General features: G+C 36.9%; 1 protein-coding gene across 10 annotated transcripts in view; it reads right to left on the bottom strand.

Moving 5' to 3' along the window:
• Positions 1 to 699: 699 nt before the first annotated feature.
• Positions 700 to 18,541, bottom strand: part of nedd4l (NEDD4 like E3 ubiquitin protein ligase) — a 75,406-nt gene continuing 57,564 nt past the window's right edge. For all 10 annotated transcript variants that reach the window (XM_079587171.1, XM_079587173.1, XM_079587172.1 and 7 more), the window contains 15 exons: positions 17,422 to 17,499; positions 11,786 to 11,840; positions 10,716 to 10,774; positions 10,062 to 10,127; positions 9,504 to 9,733; positions 6,663 to 6,784; positions 6,208 to 6,278; positions 5,389 to 5,484; positions 5,177 to 5,250; positions 5,033 to 5,093; positions 4,829 to 4,888; positions 4,147 to 4,254; positions 2,454 to 2,550; positions 2,055 to 2,127; positions 700 to 1,888 (listed from right to left, as the gene is read on the bottom strand). In XM_079587171.1, coding sequence (XP_079443297.1) covers positions 1,786 to 1,888; positions 2,055 to 2,127; positions 2,454 to 2,550; positions 4,147 to 4,254; positions 4,829 to 4,888; positions 5,033 to 5,093; positions 5,177 to 5,250; positions 5,389 to 5,484; positions 6,208 to 6,278; positions 6,663 to 6,784; positions 9,504 to 9,733; positions 10,062 to 10,127; positions 10,716 to 10,774; positions 11,786 to 11,840; positions 17,422 to 17,499 — 1,353 coding nt within the window. In that variant the 3' untranslated portion in view covers positions 700 to 1,785. The remainder of the gene's footprint in view (positions 1,889 to 2,054; positions 2,128 to 2,453; positions 2,551 to 4,146; positions 4,255 to 4,828; positions 4,889 to 5,032; positions 5,094 to 5,176; positions 5,251 to 5,388; positions 5,485 to 6,207; positions 6,279 to 6,662; positions 6,785 to 9,503; positions 9,734 to 10,061; positions 10,128 to 10,715; positions 10,775 to 11,785; positions 11,841 to 17,421; positions 17,500 to 18,541) is intronic.

Here is an 18,541-nt window from a genome sequence, read left to right as displayed (position 1 = left end):
ATGAAGTTATACGAATTGCAAAGTCTCATGGTGAGCAGGAACCAGACAGTAAATGTTCCTCATCAATAAAAAAAGAACTGCCCCTACAAAAGAGGAAGGGTAATTTATAACAATAACAATAATCATAATGTTATCACAAACCTACAGACCCACAGCGGCCTGAAAAGTGTGAGTGGAGAGGCATACAGAAAAAAAAAAAAGAAGAAGACTTGGAAAATGGACAAAGTCTGAAGTCTTACTCGTTCCTACAGAGCTGATCCAGACGTGGACTCGTCCAGTTTCACACTGAAGAGTCAGGCTGACTCCAGATCAGCTGTAGGGATGAGCTGGGATCTGATATGTTAGCAGCAGGCCGATTATAAACAATAGATATTGCACTGTAACTGAGTGCTTTAAAAAGAAAAAAATAGATAATCACATTCAAGTTCACAAAAAAAACTGGTGACATGACCCTAGTGTGTGATCAATAAAGTGCCCTTATAGGTACAGTGGTGTTAGAAGAAACAAGATCGAATGAAAGAAAGACAGAAAGAAAGAAAGAAAGAAACGTGTACGTCCTGAAAGTCTACGAGACTTGCAGTGTTGAATCACAGCGCTTTTAAGATAGCTACACTCTGTGTCGCTCTTTAATACTTCCAACAGATTTAACACATACAGTAAAAGAGTCCAACCGCGTCTTCCCCAAAAACAAACTCATTTACAGCATTATGAACAGGTTTAATCATAATTAAGATAAGAACAATACTTATTACAATTGAAGAAAACTCTCTCTGACAAACTCGTTTACATGTCCAATGCATGTCCAATGCATGTCCGTAACCATTTCTTTTCCATCTTTGCTCTCAACCAAGAAGGAGAATAGCTTTATAATTACTACGTAATCATATTGAAACACAAGATACATGTTCATGCCAGTTTTCATAGCAATACAATAATCATGTTTGTTCGTTTTTTTTTTTTCTTTTTTTTTTTGTACCCACGATGATATGGATATAGCCAGGCAATTGATGCATTTTCAATAACGTTGTTTAAAATAGTAAACCACATTGTTGGTACAAATATCCGTTTACTCGGTAAGAATGACAACAGTATCATAATAACAGCGATAATAATAAACTATTAAAAACAATTATCAACATCCGTTGCTTCTTGGCGTTGCAAAAGAAGATAAAAAATAATCCTCGACGAAGGAAGGGGAAACTTGGCGAACTTTGCCGGATAAGGGAGGATGAGGATGCGCCCTTCATCCTGGCTGTGTTTCCTAAGGTAATCTGGTGTAAGTAAGACCTGATAAGAGTCCATTTGTTGCCTCTTCACTGAACTTTTATTATGTTAATGCAGAAATGGGATTGATTGCAGTGGTTTTTATGCTGTATCAAGGCCACGCCCACTCTGAGGCCACACCCACTGAGGCCTTCAAATACTGAAGTTTCGATTACTGTCAATATAAAAGTTGCCATGGCCTCAGAGCTGGATTTAAAAATAAAACGTGTTGGGAGAGAATGTGATTTGTGGGATACTGCAGGGCTGTTTGGCGTCAAAACTCGTTCACAGCCAATGTCGTTCCAGCTAGACAGATACATGCATATACCGTGTGCTGGCATCACACACACACATGCGACCGCTGGGTTCTGGCTGTACAATGGCAACTCGAGAGTGTGTATATGTGAGTGTAGATGTGTGCGTGTTGTACATGTCTTTGCTCGTCGGTTGCATTGGAAGATGGTGTGTGTGTGTGTGTGTGTGTGTGTGTGTGTGTGTGTGTGTGTGTGTGAAGGGATTTCTTTAGTCGACGCCTTCAAAGCCTTGGGCGTTCTCCACTGCCATCAGAAGCTTCTCTCGCAGGTCTTCAAACGATTCGTACGTCGGGAGGTCCAGACGATTAAAGCTGAGCGGGAAGACAATCAAAGGAATGAGTCAAACACAAGCATCTACTTGCTGTAAATCAGAACAGAGTTACGCCGTTTCAGAATATTCCCAAAATGTGTTTGTTGTATGAAAAGGAAATATATATTGATGTTCTTGATTCGTGGTCAAATCCCTCTAGGTCTTACCAGGTGTGAGCACGAGGGAGCTTTTCAGGTGTCCCCCACTGCTCGATAGTAAACAACTGCGGCCCATTGGAACCTGTGAAAGATCACATGACTCATCAAGGACCAAGAGCAACACTAAGATCTGAAAATAAATGAAGCTGCCACAAATCTTATATGATACTACATGATACTTAAATGATACTACAATACCACTGCAACACCAGTGGCATTTTCTGAAATATTGTATTAATATTATACTACATTCATTTATTAGTTAAATGTTTACTTTATGTCGTTATGATGTTATATTATGTTTGATATCTTATATGTTATGTTTGATAAGTTATGTTATGATATATTATCTGTTGTTGCATGTTGTTGTGTTATACGTTATAACATCTACATCTATAACTCATCTACCGTATAGTTCAGCAAAGCCGTTCATTGGCACTCTGGATGTTCCTGTGACAAACTGCAAAAGTCTGATCCTCTTTTCGGCATCCATTAACAACACAGCCTGAGTAGAAATAAAGAGAGACACGGTTAATACAATAACATTTATCTGTTTATGGTCTGTCTAGCGCCATTGAAAAGATCTCTTAAATATTCAACAGTGGTTCCCCTACACGGTTGTCTCAATGAAGTTTTCCTAAAATAAATATCCTTATTTTTCCCATTTAAATAAGCATCAATAGAAAAAACTCCACTTAAAGCTTGTGCACAAACCGACCCAGTGAAATAGGATGTTACAAATAATTCCAATTACCCCAAAACGTTTTATATCTACATATATTTTTTGTGTTTTGCCTTTTTGCCATATTTTTATTCATACCGATAGTTGTGAGAGGACATGAATTTACGGAAAAGAGAGCAAAGGATCGAAAAATGCAACTAGCTACACTCGAACCTGCACTGTGGCTCAACATGTCAGAGCCAGGGGTCAAAGTTTGGTCAGTACTGTAAGCCCCCATAACTACACCATTCTGATGCACACAAGAATCGTTCTCCATCAACTGTCATTCAAAAATGAGTTTGCCAGCTGAGCAACTGCAACTGAAATAAATGGAAATAACAAAGATATTTAGAAAGAATGTAGAAAGAGCAAGCCTGGCTCCAGACTGCTGATAAGAAGTCCGTAATGACTCTTTCATCAGAGTAAACACCCGATGAGCCTCACATCAAACAGACTTTGATCGGTAACTGCCCTGCGGTGTACTTGGCATGGGGTCAGAAACACTCGTGCACACAGAAGTTGACACACTTGACTTTTCCGTGATATTTGAAATCTTTTGATCTAAAGGACTGGGTTTAAATGCCTGAAATTAATTTAGAAGAAAATATGCATTCATGCCTAAATATTTGTATACTTATTATATAAAAAACCCATTATGCATTAGTTTGAGCAGCCAACAAGTGTCAGAACTCCAATACTGATTAAAAAGCATGCCAGGATGCACTTTAAGTTAAAGGTACACTATGTAACTTTTTTCCAACAAGTGTCAGAACTCCAATACTGATTAAAAAGCATCCCAGGATGCACTTCTTTAAGTTAAAGGTACACTATGTAACTTTTTTTGTTCATAATTAACAAAATTGAAAAAATGAAGTCACTACGTTGTCAATCCTTTTTCCAAAACGTGTTTTTGTCTCACCCTGATTCACTACGGTAAGCCTATTGTAAGTGTGTATATTTTAGACCTGTCAGGATGGTTTTCACTGGAAACTACGTACATGTCACTAGTCATATCGGTAAACAGAGAAAAGTTGCTCCGGCTACTCTGATGTGTGTAGGGTGATGGAGAAGCAGGCAAATAGAGTATGAATGCGGGCAAAAAGAGGAGCTCGTAATAAAACAAGTACAACATTGGCTTGGCTTTTCAGAGATGGCGAGAAATTAGGAAATCGAAATAATGTAAAAGTGTAAAGTATGTAAAATAAAGTTACATAGTGTACTTTGAAGATGAAATATAAAATCGTTTTAAATTGTTAAACATTTTTTCAATGACTACATTTGTCTTCTTTCATAGTTCAGATAATAGTAATAATAAAGAATTACTAGTAGATGTAACCAAACTTATATTGCACACGCACAGAGACTGTTTGTTCTACGTACCTTCCAGAACCACTGGATCACAGGGTGATTAGGACAGTAGCCATTCTTATAAACCGTGTGTTGCCTCCAATCATTGACATCCACGTCTCCCAGACCACACATCAGCAGCTGGAGACAGAGAATACAGCACATTAAACAAACTAACACACACCAACCAACATCTTTACCCTCATTATCCTGTAGTGTAGATAATGATTGATATATCTATTTTTTTTTACTTTACAAAAGATAAGTACTTTATCTTATTTGTTTATTTTATTTATTTGGAACTAGAAATAACATTATTCATAAAATATAAATCAGACATTAGTACAAAAACAGCTTGATCTGTCAAATCACGCAGAGGATACACTGCGGTATAAATAGTAAAGCAGCAGAACGTCTACTGGCTGACTCATTTATACCACGGTATATAATGCAATGCCTGTCTTTATCAGTTTTTTATTATTTGCTACTATGACGGGCATAAATTTTGCTTTCCCCCACTATGCAAACAACAGCCTGGACATGAACGCATAATCCAGTGCTCATGTGAGAAGAGCTGATTCATTCAACAAAACAAGAATTTTGGGCTTTTTTTATGAAGAGTACGTGTATTATTCTATGGAAGTCTTGGACATGGAGGATGCAGTCTCCATGACAACGGCAGACACTGAGTAATGGGTATGTGGGAAGTTGTTACCTCCAGTTCATTTTCGTCAAAAATCTTTATCAAGTCGATGGCAATGAGCTCGGTGAATCCCTGTGAAACATGATCAAAACATTGCATGTCATTATAGCACGTTGGCATGCAAGTATTATGTATAATCTAACTTCTGCTACCACCTAGTGGCATTAGTTGCAGTTACAGATAACTTTTGATTGTGCAAGGAATTTGATCACGCACTTCCAAAAAGGCGTTCATCTGTTTCTGCACCCTGTTCACAAACCGCCACTGAATCACCAGGCTGTGCAGAGCCAAAAGAAAATACATTTTTAGTATAAGCCGCCATTTGTAAGATTTTACATACAGAGCAAAAGAGCAACTCACTCTATGTATTCTTTTTTGTTGTCATTGGTTACAACCATGTCTGATCCGCTTGGCTTCAAATCCACCTGATATGTCTACAAATATACACATATATATATATAAAAATGTTTAAACATATAAAAAAAAACATTGACAAAAAATATTACAATAACATAAATGACAAAAATGAAATGAAATCAAAAATAAATAGACATTTAGAAACATGGAGTTACCTGTCCAAAGTTGTCCTCATCAATGCAGAACCGCAAATCCAATTCTGTGGGGTCGTTTTCCAGAATCCACTTTAGAGAGTTGTAGTATTCACTGTCCTACATAGAGTACATGAACATAAAACATGAGAACAGTATATATACTGTATATATTCATATTACTAACACTGTAATCAACGCCTCTAAACATTGCATAACAGTAATAACTAGGGTTAGTTGCATGTAATTATGCATCATTTATACACCAAACCCTAATCCTAACCCTATAGGCAGTATAATATTACTAAGTAGTATTACTCCATTATTGTTAATAAAAAAATATTTTACAGTGTCTTTGTCACACGTTACATGTAGTTACTAAAGTAATAATGCATAATTATATGCAACTAATCCTAAACTAAACCAAATCTAATCTAGCCCCAACCCTATAGTAAGTACATGTAGGTAATGAATATTCTCCTTATACTATTATTAATATAAGGTATAATCACACTGTAATAAGGGTTACACTTTATTTTAAGGTGACGTAGCTACATTGTACTTAAAATTTTACAATTGAGTAAAATTAAGGAACTACATGTACTTCTTATAGAGTTACGGTTAGGGTTTGGTTAAGGGTTAGTTGTATGTAATTATGCATAATTTACTGTTATTACTAAAGCTAGTACATGTAGTAACGTGTAACTCCGTCACCTTAAAATAAAGTGTTGCCAAATAAAGTGTTAGCCAACATTTCAATGACAAATCGGTTTTATAATGTTTTTGCATTGTGCCGTCCAGGGGGATATCTCTTAGAATTGATGTGCATGTGTGTTAACGCACCACTGACTCCATATCATTCAGGGTGATCTGTTTGCCCAGCATCATTTTATAGAACGGTCGAATAAAGAAACCTGAAAAACAAACAAGAACAACATTTCAACTGGGGAAAGAAACTACAAATCAAACTAAACCCACAAAAAATAGCTGATACCATGATATTTATCAAAAGTGAACAATAAAAAGAAAGAAAATGTCGGTACCACTTTTTTTACAGTGTCATTGTTACATATGTTACATGTAATTATGCTTAATTTGTACTAGTTATTACTATATTAACTACATGTAACCCAAACCCTAAACAAAAAACCCTATAGGAAGTACATTTAGATACTTAATATTACTCCATACTTAAATGTATAATTACAATGTAACAAAGACACCTTAAAATAAAGTGTAACCAAAACATCACATGAAAAAGCTTCTGATCGGCTCTAGAAGGTCCCCAGCTTACGTACCATCCAACAGCTTGCCGTGATACACAGCCATTCCAGCCACCCGACCAATGAACTTGAAGTATGAGAGGTGATCCTCATTGCACAGGCCCGAGTTTGGATTGATCTGAAGGGTGTAGTTATCACTGCAGAAAGACAGATGGGAGACGTTAAATGAATGAATTATGATGCCAGCTCTGCTGTGTCCCGTAATGCGTGTCAGTGGGAGAGATCTAACAAGGTAACAGACCAGCTCTGTAAAAGAGCAATTGGGTATATGTCGAACGTCGCATGACGAAACCGGAAACCTGGTCTCATCGCATCCGCTTGTCATAGAAAGTGTTAACAGCCGTATGAACTGATGCCGATATCTATGGAATTTTAAGGTAATCAGCTAACCTACATATCTCACTTTGTTATTGGCGTTTTATTCTATTTAAATATCTTAACGTTAGTGTGAAGATTTTTTTTTTTTTTTTACTTTTAAATATCGATCTTCACATGCGAGGGACATTGGTTATGATCATCTTTGCTCGCTCCTTTTAAGTTATCTTGAGTAAAACAAAAAAAATGCATGAAGCACATACAAAAGACCTGAGCCGAAAGCGATGCGTTCGGTTTTCCGGTTTCGTAATGCGACGTTCGACATATACCCTATAGCAGATAGATAGACAGATGTGCTGGTATATGGTAATACGACATGTCATGATAATGAACATGCACAATATTGTTATCGCTTCAAAATACTGTGAATAGTTATTTATTACGAATTATTCAGATTTTTTTTTACTTTTCTGTTTCCGAACAGTATTTAAATGTTTTAAACAGTCATTCAGATTTTTGTATTAACAATGGTGTTCATTGCAGCACTGAATACTTAAATACTCGGACTTAAAGGGGTGGTTCAGGATTTTGGACATCGGACCTCATTTTCAAGTTAGCCTGGTTGTTATTCATCAGTGGAGACAGTTTTCAAAAAAAATCATCCAGTCCTTCCAGTTGCATAGTTTGCCGATGCTAGGCTAGCGCGAGTCAACGGTATCTGTGCTAGCTTGCCATTAAAAGCAGTTTTACCCACTCCAAAGTACACCAAAAGCAAATAAATTATAACGCCAGACTGTCGATGTAAATGTCTATTGAGAGAATAATGTTAGAAATCAAAGTACCGGTCCGGTACTCTTACATCTCAATGATCGCATTACATTTACAGGAACTAGTTTCTCAGCAGCGGCGGAATTTTACTTTGCTCCGGTTAGTAGTACTGCGCCGAAAAGTAAACACAGAACAGAAGCGCGCGCACTACAGACGGGACGTCTAGCTAGCTAGTAACGTTAGTAGCCTTGAACAACGATATTGAAAAACATTCGATTATAAACTAAGGAATTGGCAACATGGTGATTCGTTGTGCATTTCGAAATTGTAAAAATAAACCAAATAGATGGTCATGCAAAAAGTTTCCACAAATTTCCATTGAGAGATCCAGAAAGGAACCAACTGTGACTTCTTTCTGCTGGCTTGGACAACGAGACACCGGCAGAGACTATTAAAGTTGCGAATTTGTAGTGATTATTTTAGACCAGACGACTTTGAAAAACCCCATAATCGAAACGTTCATAAGTCACTGACAAGGAATGCAGTTCCAGCCGTCTTTCCATATGCACCAACAGCAGATGAACAGGTAATAACTTTTGTTAGGCTACTATACCTATCTATTAAGCTAGTCCCTTCTCATAACTTATAGAATGACAATGACAGCGTTAGTGGAGATAACGTTACAGTTCAATTTCTGCCCTTTTAGTATCTATCTCGATTAGTTCTTCGTCTGTGTATTCCGGCTCATACATGTACGGTTCGTTGAATAAAACACATTCCTCGTCTCCAAAGTCTGAAACATTGGCATGGCTTTCAAACGTGGCCATAGTCCTATGTTGATTTCTTAGTGAAATATACTCTGCTTCTGTAGTGATGAGTGTCAGCGGCAGGTAAATACACTTGCGTCATGTGGAGACTCTCTCGGTTGCCTAGGTAACTTAATATCACTCCGCCGCTGCTGTAGACTGTGCTAATAAATACAGGGAACAAAGTGTAACTATTGCAATGCAATGAAAGGGTAGTTTGATTTCTAACATTATTCTCTCAACAGACATTTACATCGACAGTCTGCCGTTATAATTTATTTGCTTTTGGTGTACTTTGGAGTGGGTAAAACAGTTTTTAATGGCAGGCTAGCTTATACCGTTGACTCGCGCTAGCCTAGCATCGGCGAACTATGCAACTGGAAGGACTGGATGAAATTTTTTGAAAACTGTGTCCACTGATGAATAACAACCAGGCTAACTTGAAAATGAGGTCCGATGTCCAAAATCCTGAACCACCCCTTTAATAGGCTTTTTTTTTTTTTTTTTTTTTTTTTTTTTACATTTTAATCTGGAGTAGGCTACAACATGCCCTAGATATTGTTTGAATTTTTTTTAATTCTTTATTGTTAACAGCGTTAAATAATGAGACCTTATTGTAAAGTGTCACCTATTGTTCTTTATAATTCTTTTGCACTTTAATCTGTAAATATTTTACATTTATGATAACTTTATTTGTATTGCTTTACTGTATTTAAGTATTTTTGTTATAAGGAAAAAAGCTTTTAAACCTGGTTATAGTATGACAACACTTTTTTTTGCAACTTATTTTAATATAGTGATAATATCGAATTCTGTGATAAAAGCTACAGCCATTATCGCAACATAAAAATGTGATACCGTCACATGCCTAAGACAGACAGACAGACAGACAGACAGATAGAATTTGCCAATGTAGTCCAAACTTGACAACACAAAACTGTAGTGCACAAACACACGTGATACTTACGTGGCTGAGTATTCAAAGAGCCCATAATAAGGGTTAAACATCTCCTTTGAGAGCAGGAAGAACCATTCTCTGGCCACGCCCCCATAGTCCAGGCCTTTCTCTGATTCAAACTCGATCCACAGACGGGCCTTCAGGCTGTCGGGTCTCTTCAGGGACATGATCCGTCTGTATGACTCCTCAAAGATGTTATTCCTGTGCAGCTTCATCTCAAAACGGTTCGGAATATCTGCCTGCGGGAGAGAACGCGAAAACAAAACATCAAATTATATCCTGGAATTCATGATAGAAAATAAAATAATAAATTGAAGCTCACTGTTGATTAGCTAACAGCTTTGAGCGTCACACTAACATCTCAACTTAATATCAATGCCTGAAACAACCACAGTACTGTAAACGGCTGTTTCGGTCGTGTGAAGAACAATTTAACACCCAATAGAAAAAAAACCCTCTTCACTCCTTGACAAGGATTTCACAGAGAATAAATTAGTGCGTCTAGGAATACAGTGTGTGACAGGAAAGAGCTTACAGCAATGTCTCTGAAAACGCTTCGTTTCTTACCGGTTTCTTTAGCTTCTTTCTGAAGTAGTCATACTTCTGCTTGAACTCTCTAGAATACGGCACCGCCTAAGAGAAGACGAGCAAATAAACATTCAAACACATACGATTAATATCAGTGTAACAACATATATCACTGGACGAGCTACAAGTATATTTCGATGAATCTCACAACATGTCATAAACAGAATCTGGACAAGTCATATTTCATATCAAAATGAAAATAAATAAAATATATGTTCTTATTTCCTTTTATATTATTAATAATAACAATTATTATTATTTAACTGTAGAGTAAAACAAATGTGTATTTGTTGGAATGCCTCTAATTAAATATGATTTATAAATAAAATGCAAGGAAAAAATACAATATTGCAGTAGTCACCGAGACAATATTTAATAATCATTGATATGCATTATTTAATAATAATAAAACAATAGCTTTCTGAACATTTGCAAATATATTCATATACATACAAATTATACACACACACAAATATGTGTGTGTGTGTGTGTGTGTGCGCGTGTGCGTGTGTGTGTGTCTCTCTCATTTCCACTTGGGACAAAACCCAGTTGCAACAACAAAATAAAGAAGTGCTAGAGGAAAACAACAACATAAATAAGAGACAAATTGTGGCAGAATAAAAGCACACTCACAGGTCCAGTTATGGCAGGACTCTGGAGGCGAGGGTCTTCCCACTGTGTTTTTTTGGTGTCTGAGGGGGAGAAGTAGAACTTCATTAGCTCACTTCGCAATTTACAGTGCTATTTGATACAGATTATATTTACGCTACACCCATCACTGGACAACGCAAACACTAGAGGTCGTTTGTGAATGCGTGTAGCTGACAAACAGAACAGGTGTGTATCGACCGGAGCAGCAGATTCAGCAGTGGTTGAACACACCTGTGTCTGTGGAGTGCGACGCCATGTCCGAGTTTATTGATGCATGAGTAAAATGATCTCACAACTTGTTACCGGCTTAACCATCCAAATAATTATTGATCACACATCACAGAATAAAGAAACAACATAACAAATAGAAACTTGAGCATATCTGTGACTGAAACCTGCTTTACTGTGTGTGTATAACTGAAGGCAGGAGGGATTATTATTGTTCTCAACAGTAGACGGCAAAATATGCTGCACTCCAAACAAAGTATATAGTGATGTATAGATGTACAGATATTTAGAAAAAAAATCTATTTAATATTTCTATTTAAAATAAATGCTGTTCTTTTGAACTTTCTACTAATAAAAGAATCCTGAAAAATATAGCACGGTTTCCACAAAAATATAAAGCAACAAAAAATCTGTTTTCTAATAATGATAATAATCAGAAATCATTCTAATATGCTGAAGAAAGTTTTCTTAAGTATAGTGTGACACTTAATATTGGAGTAATGATGCTGAAAATTCAGATTTGAAATCACAGGAATAAATTACATTTTAAAACGTCAAAAATAGAGCATTTTAAATTGTAATACTATTTCAAAATATTACTGATCAAATAAATGTAAAAATTAACACTTAATGTCTGTTAAATACATAAATACTGGTATATATATATATATATTTTTTTTTTTTTTTTTTTTTTTGCATAATTAAGTTAACATGTTTTCCACACAACAAAAATTCTGTGGACCCTTTCAAGCCCCTGGCCCTCAATTTAACCCCCCCTGCTCCAGATGTGTCTGCTTATTTTATCAACAAATGAGTGTCCTTACTGTGGTCAATGTAAAAGGTTCTTCCGTCTGCATGCACTCGTTCCTCCCACCCAGGCTGTGGAGATTCAGAGAGAGAAAGAAAGATGTTAAAATAATCCAGATGAGACCACCAGGCCTGATAAACCACACATTCACCAACACAATAACTGTAACAGATAATGTGATGGGTGAAAGGAACAGAAAGATATGAAGATTCCTCAGTTCAGTGTGGGAGAGCTTCCACGACAGGGTTCCACTGGCATGCAGAAGAGAGTTTGTTACACACTCTCGCTCTGACAAACACACACTCGCATTAACATACTGCCCCTCTTTTGAGAGCGGAGACCCCGAGACCTGCAAACCCACGTCAATACCAACATCACGGGCAACTGCCAGGCCTGACAAAAATCACAGCCAAGGGAGACACATCCAACAATTCATAACCCACAACATCAAGGGAAGCTGTTTGACGACCCACACACGGGATCCGGAGAGGGGACAAGACCTTCGTTCACGACTGAGAGACTGAGCCAGCACTGAAGACAGGCGCGACGCCATGGCTCTCGTGCTGAACGGGCATCAACCAAAACTGGTATTGAATGAAGCACAGGATGGATGAATGTGATGGATGGAAGGATATGGATGGATGAACGCGTTGGATATGGATTGATGCACAGGATGAATGGATATGGATGGATGCACGTGGTGGATGGATGGATGGATGCACGGGATGGATGGATGGATGCAAGCGATGGATGGATGTGGATTGAACCACGCGATGATGGATGGATGCACTTGATGGATGGATATGGATATATATGGATGGATGCACGCGACGGATGGATGGATGGATGGAAATGGATGGATGCACGCGATGGAAGGATATGGGTGGATGCACTCGATGGATGGAAATGAATCGATGCACGCGATGGAAGGAAATGGATGGATGCACACGATGGAAGGAAATGGATGGATGCACACGATGGAAGGATATGGATGGATGCACACGATGGAAGGATATGGATGGATGCACACGATGGAAGGATATGGATGGATGCACGCGATGGAAGGAAATGGATGGATGCACACGATGGAAGGATATGGATGGATGCAGGTGATGATGCACATGATGGATGGATTGATGGATGGATGGACGGATGGATGGATGCACATGATGGATGGATGGATAGATAGATGGATGGATTGATAGATGGATGCACATGATAGATGGATGCATGTGATGGATGGATGGACGGATGGATGCACATGATGGATGGATGGATGGATAGATAGATGGATAGATAGATGGATGGATTGATAGATGGATGCACATGATAGATGGATGCACGTGATGGATGGCTTGATGGATGGATAGATAGATGGATTGATGGATGGATGGATGCACATGATAGATGGATGCACATGATGGATGGATGGTCAACACAACCAGAAAGATACGTGCAGAGAGAAATATAAAGAGAGAAAGATGGAGAAAAAGAGTACACAGGAGGAATGACAGAGACAGATGAACAGAGACAAATAGAAAACAGACAAATAGAGCTTAATAGAAGGGTTCTGGAAGTAAAAATCCAATTAAAAATCTCAAGGTTATGGATAGTAAGTTTAGCAACAATGTTTTTCAAAACACCTAATAAGAGTTCTGGAATTGTAGAATGAATGTAGCTTTACATTAGCATATACATGTACCATCAGTGTAATTTAAAGCAATGGTTCTTATCTGGCGGGTCGCAAACCAAAAACCTGTATTTTGTTTCAAATTCATTTACCACTTATTCAATATTTGGCCCAGTTTTTCAATCCATGTGTAAGATAAATCAGACTTTTTCTGCAGTTTCTGCGTTTACAAACCAGTACATTTTCCTATTCAGACAATATTATTTTAATAATTTTGCATACTGTTTGACCTACGCAGGTAAATAAAAATTAAAAGTTAATATGTTGTGTTCATTTATTGGTACCAGTTAATGTGATTACGATAATTTATTAACCTTTGTCTTATTCCTTATTATTAGAGCTGTGAAATGATTAATCGCATCCAAAATAAAAGTTTGTTTACATAATATATGTGTGTACTGTGTATAATTATTTTGTATATATAAATACACACACATGCATGTATATATTTGAGAAATATCTGCATTGATATACAGCATATATTTTTTTATCTAATTTATATTATATACAAATAGAAATATTTTATATATAAATAACACATTTTTCTTAAATACATACATACATGTGTGTGTATTCATATATACACAAAATAATTAAATACATGTGTGTGTATTTATATATACACAAAATAATTATGCACAGTACAGTACATATATTATGTAAACAAACTTATTATGGATGCGATTAATCGTTTCACAGCTCTACTTATTATCAAATTGTGTTTGACTGAAACACGTTATGGTTTGTTTTGTTTCAAGGAATAAAACTTATTGAAGAATATTCTTAAAGAAGAATACTTCTGGCCTGAACCAAGGCCGCTAAAAAGTGGGCAGTCAATATTGAGCTCTAGAGAGAGTGGAACGACTTATAAAACAGACTAAAATAAAATCAGAACAAGAAAAGCAAAGACTAACAAAGAAGACAAACAGAAAGAGTGAAAGAGGGAATAAAACAAAAGGGGGAATAGGCACAGTCATCCATGCCAGCAATGATAAGAAGGGGTGGAGAGGTCGGTGGGCAGGCAGGTAAACACGCAGGCAGAGAGAGGACCGACCTCCTCTGGAAGATTCTGCCACAAACAGCATCGAGCGCAGAGCGCATCACGTTCCCCACGCCACCGAAAGACCAGAGAGAAATCACACACACACACACACACACCACCAGCTTGTGAGACAGCAGCACTACAGTAAATGCAGAGGGTATCATTTAGATAGCGTTGAAAGAAGAAGAAAAATCATAACAAAATGTGTTAATATATCAGTGTTGTTAATGTTAACTAAAAACATTGGTTTTGTTAACTGAAAGCTGAAATAAAATAAAACAAATATTAGATCAACAAACGAAAATAGTGGTGGTGCTTTGGCAATTAACTGAAAGAAGTTTTGGTTGAAGTACTAAATTTACTGAAACAAATTAATGAAAGCTAATACTAAAATAACTGATGGACAGAGGTGGAAAGTGCAGTGTATTTTAGATGATATTTGATCAAATCAATGGTTTGAAGCCACAGCAATGCATATTTTTGCTCTTTTTTAACATTCATATGGAAATTTCAATATTACATGAAATCATACACGAAAATAGATAATCTCTGTTTGCAGGTTAGTTCCTGGCACATATTCCCACTGAAAAGCTGAGAAGAGAAGGTGCGATTACCAAACATCAGCATCTAAGTGTGTTTAATAAGTGTTAAATCAGTTTCTACATAATCTTAAATCCCAACTCTTTCTTGCTTAACAAAAGATGTGTCAAGAAAAATTGTTCTCATACACGCATAAAAAAATTAAGTGCTCACTGGTGATCATTTTGTGCTACAAAATCACCAGGAACGCATTATTTCCAGGGTTCAAAATTAATTTCAACTTTTTTTAACATATATTTATAAATATAAACATTACTTTAAATAAAAATATATTTTTTTGTCTTCTCATCAACAGGATTATTTAGAATATTTAAGAGACTATTTAAAATGTTTTAGTCTTTGCATATTTGCAAAAGGTTCTTGTGATAAGCCAGACTCGGGTGAAATAAGACTTGTCGTAAAAATGAGCAGTACGAAACAATTTTTGCCTCTCATATTTCCTTTTTTATCCACTTAATTTGAGAAACATTTCACGTATGTTGTTCCACATGTGCTGCATTTACACTGGCACAAAAAACTTCTTTTTTTAACTTACATCTAACACAGATCGGAATTTTTTGCATGTGTAAACACACAAGATCAGATTTTTTCACATCCGATCTGAACTACTTCCAAATGTGGTTTTAAATCAGATACATATCCAATATCTGGAAATATGACCTGCGTCTAAACACGTATATATCCGATTCCCCTTTGAATTCCAGGCACGCACAAGGCGAGGGTGACATGTTTGGCCACAATGATAGCTTGTTAATGTATTATGAATCAGACGTGCCTGTATGTGCTTGCACTATAACTCAAGTTTTTTTCCCCTTTATAGTTAAGAGAATAGAAACTTGTTTTCAACCTCTGAACCATTGTTCGCTATCGAAAGCTACATTATATTTTTCAGCAATGAGGTGATAACTTCGCTGTTTTGTACATAAACAAGCTACACTAGACGCACGCTGTAATTCTCTCTCACTCGTTTATTCATTTGAATTAATTTTTGAAAAAACTTACCACGTCACTTTATTTCAGAATTCTAGGTGTAATGAGCCGTAGATAAAATAAAATAAATTCTTTTCTGGTCTATACCTGTTCAGTCCGATTTTGCGCTGCAAAAATCCATGACAGCTTTTAACTTATCCATGCTGGCAAATAATCATGGCTACCTGATATGAATTACGTAAATAATTTTAGTGCGGCCGTTAAAAACCTGAGGATTAACCATGTCACATAGTAAAGCGTTCAAGATTTTACCCCTCGTTAGTTTCTTACGGATTACATAAACAGAGAATATTTGTTTTTGATATGAATTGCTTCATTTAAAAGTACGGTATACACTTTAAGCTTTCTAAAGACTCACGTCTGTGTGGCAAGTATTCGCTGAGTTTCGATTCATTTTTGTGATGCGCTTTAGAAAGAAGTTCACAGTGAGTGAGACGGCAGAAAGCACACCCGGTTTGTTTTCTTTACAAAAGTTTTGTCGTTATTGTGAGAGTACACAAATAAAAGTAGACCCTTTACATGTATCACTCTACAAAAAAAATGACAAAACCGAGCAAAAAAAAAAATCCAACAAAACGAGCCGGCGCGTTCGCCGACCCCAGAGTGTTCATGTAAATACAAATATTAGATAGCAGTCTAGCATGTCTAAAGTGAATGTAAACAGACGGGACAAAAAAAAATAAGATCAAAAGATCTGATCTGTGCATTAAAGACTTGCAGTGTAAACACAGCCATGGAGCTTTGAAAAAAAAAAAGTAACTTCGCTACACAACAAGTCACAACAGCTGTTTCTCTTGGTTGGATTGTGTCTGATTTAAATCTTGCGTATCTCTGTTATTGTGAGTTGTATTATGTTGCAGTTCCTCATAAAGTTACCATCCAACAGGCGAGCATTGCATTGACTTGCCAACGGCAATTTTGGCACTTATCGAGGCCAGACTTTAGGGCTGTTCTTAGACAAGTTGCATTATAGGTAAACAAAAAATAAATAATCTCACATGAGTTAATCCACAGTCAGATTTTTGTAGCATTGTTCGGTGCATCAGTGTTAAATAACTAGGCTTGACAATGTAGTTTAATAACAAATAAATCCATGAACCACCCCAGCCAAATTCCTGTTGTTGTGTCATTCATTGCGGCTGTTTTGTCAGACTTAATCCTATTTTTTGCTTTGCAGATTCAATTAGTTTAACGATTCTTGTGTGATATGGCTGTTGGTTTCATGATCGTGCATTGCCGTGTCACAAACAAGGACACATGTCAGGCGAGGCTGTTGAAAGAGCTCGGGATTGTGGGTAATACTGCTCAACGCCACTCCGTTTATACTCACAGGAAGTGGGCCGAGGTCACCAGGGTCTAGGGATGCTTTTGTCCTCATGTGAACGGGATACTTTAAGCGTGGATCTTCCTGAAAAGAGAGAAAGAAAAGAGAGAGAGAGAGAGAGGTTGACACATGCTCATTTTCCCAGAAGGTTTTATCCTCATTTAGCAGTAAATTGCATTCACTGTCTGCTGCCAAAATGCAGTTCTTCAGACAATAAGTCATTTTGGAATGATTTTTTTTTTTTTTTTACGTCTCCATGGGGAGATTATGCAGTAATTACACATAGGCCTAGTGAAATTTAAGTCTTCTCGTGGACATTTTAAAACCACTAGCAAAATTTAATAAAGACATACTTTGTAAATCACCATGTACTATTTTAAACAATCGTGTGAAAAAAAAATGTAATAATGCCTGGCAGAGAAAATCTATTTGTTTTCATTTTAAACCTTTCCAATTACAAAGAACCTCCATAGAGGATGCAACACATCTGACACAGAAATGGACAAAGGCAAGTCTGTGCTGGGGGAAATTAGGGCGCTGGAGAAGAGCTGCAGTTCCTCTGCCAGTCACCAGGTGGCACAGTGATTCTGAGCGCATCACCCAGGGCCTCCCTCCAGACACTGTGTGGGGCACTGAAGTGTGCAATTGTGAGCAAGACTGTGTCTCTGTCTGTCTGTGTGTGTGTGTGTGTGTGTGTGTGTGTGTGTGTGTGTGTGTGTGTGTGTGTGTGTGTGTGTGTGTGTGTGTGTGTGTGTGTGTGTGTGTGTGTGTGTGTGTGTGTGTGTGTGTGTGTGTGTGTGTGTGTGTGTGTGTGTGTGTGTGTGTGTGCGCGCGCAAGTCTGTTTCCCAAATACCTTTCATGCATCTTAACGCAGGTTAACGAAAAAAAGAAAAAAGAAAAAACAACAACCCCAGATCAGATCTAAATTTTAAACATTTGATGAAAGAGCAACCACTAAATATAATAATAATAACAACTTGGCTGTTTGTATTAAGGACTGATTATTGACATACTATTACAGTTTTTATATTTTGAATTAGATTTAACTTTGTTTTTATTTCAAATTTTATAATTTTTTTTAAATATCATTTTGTTGTTTCTGACTTTTTTATTAGATCTTTTTAA

This window comes from Phoxinus phoxinus (assembly GCF_949152265.1).
Source record: "Phoxinus phoxinus genome assembly, chromosome: 17".
NCBI lineage: Eukaryota > Metazoa > Chordata > Actinopteri > Cypriniformes > Leuciscidae > Phoxinus > Phoxinus phoxinus.
The sequence above is the reverse complement of the archived record's forward strand: the minus strand, read 5'-3'. Positions and strand labels throughout refer to the sequence as shown.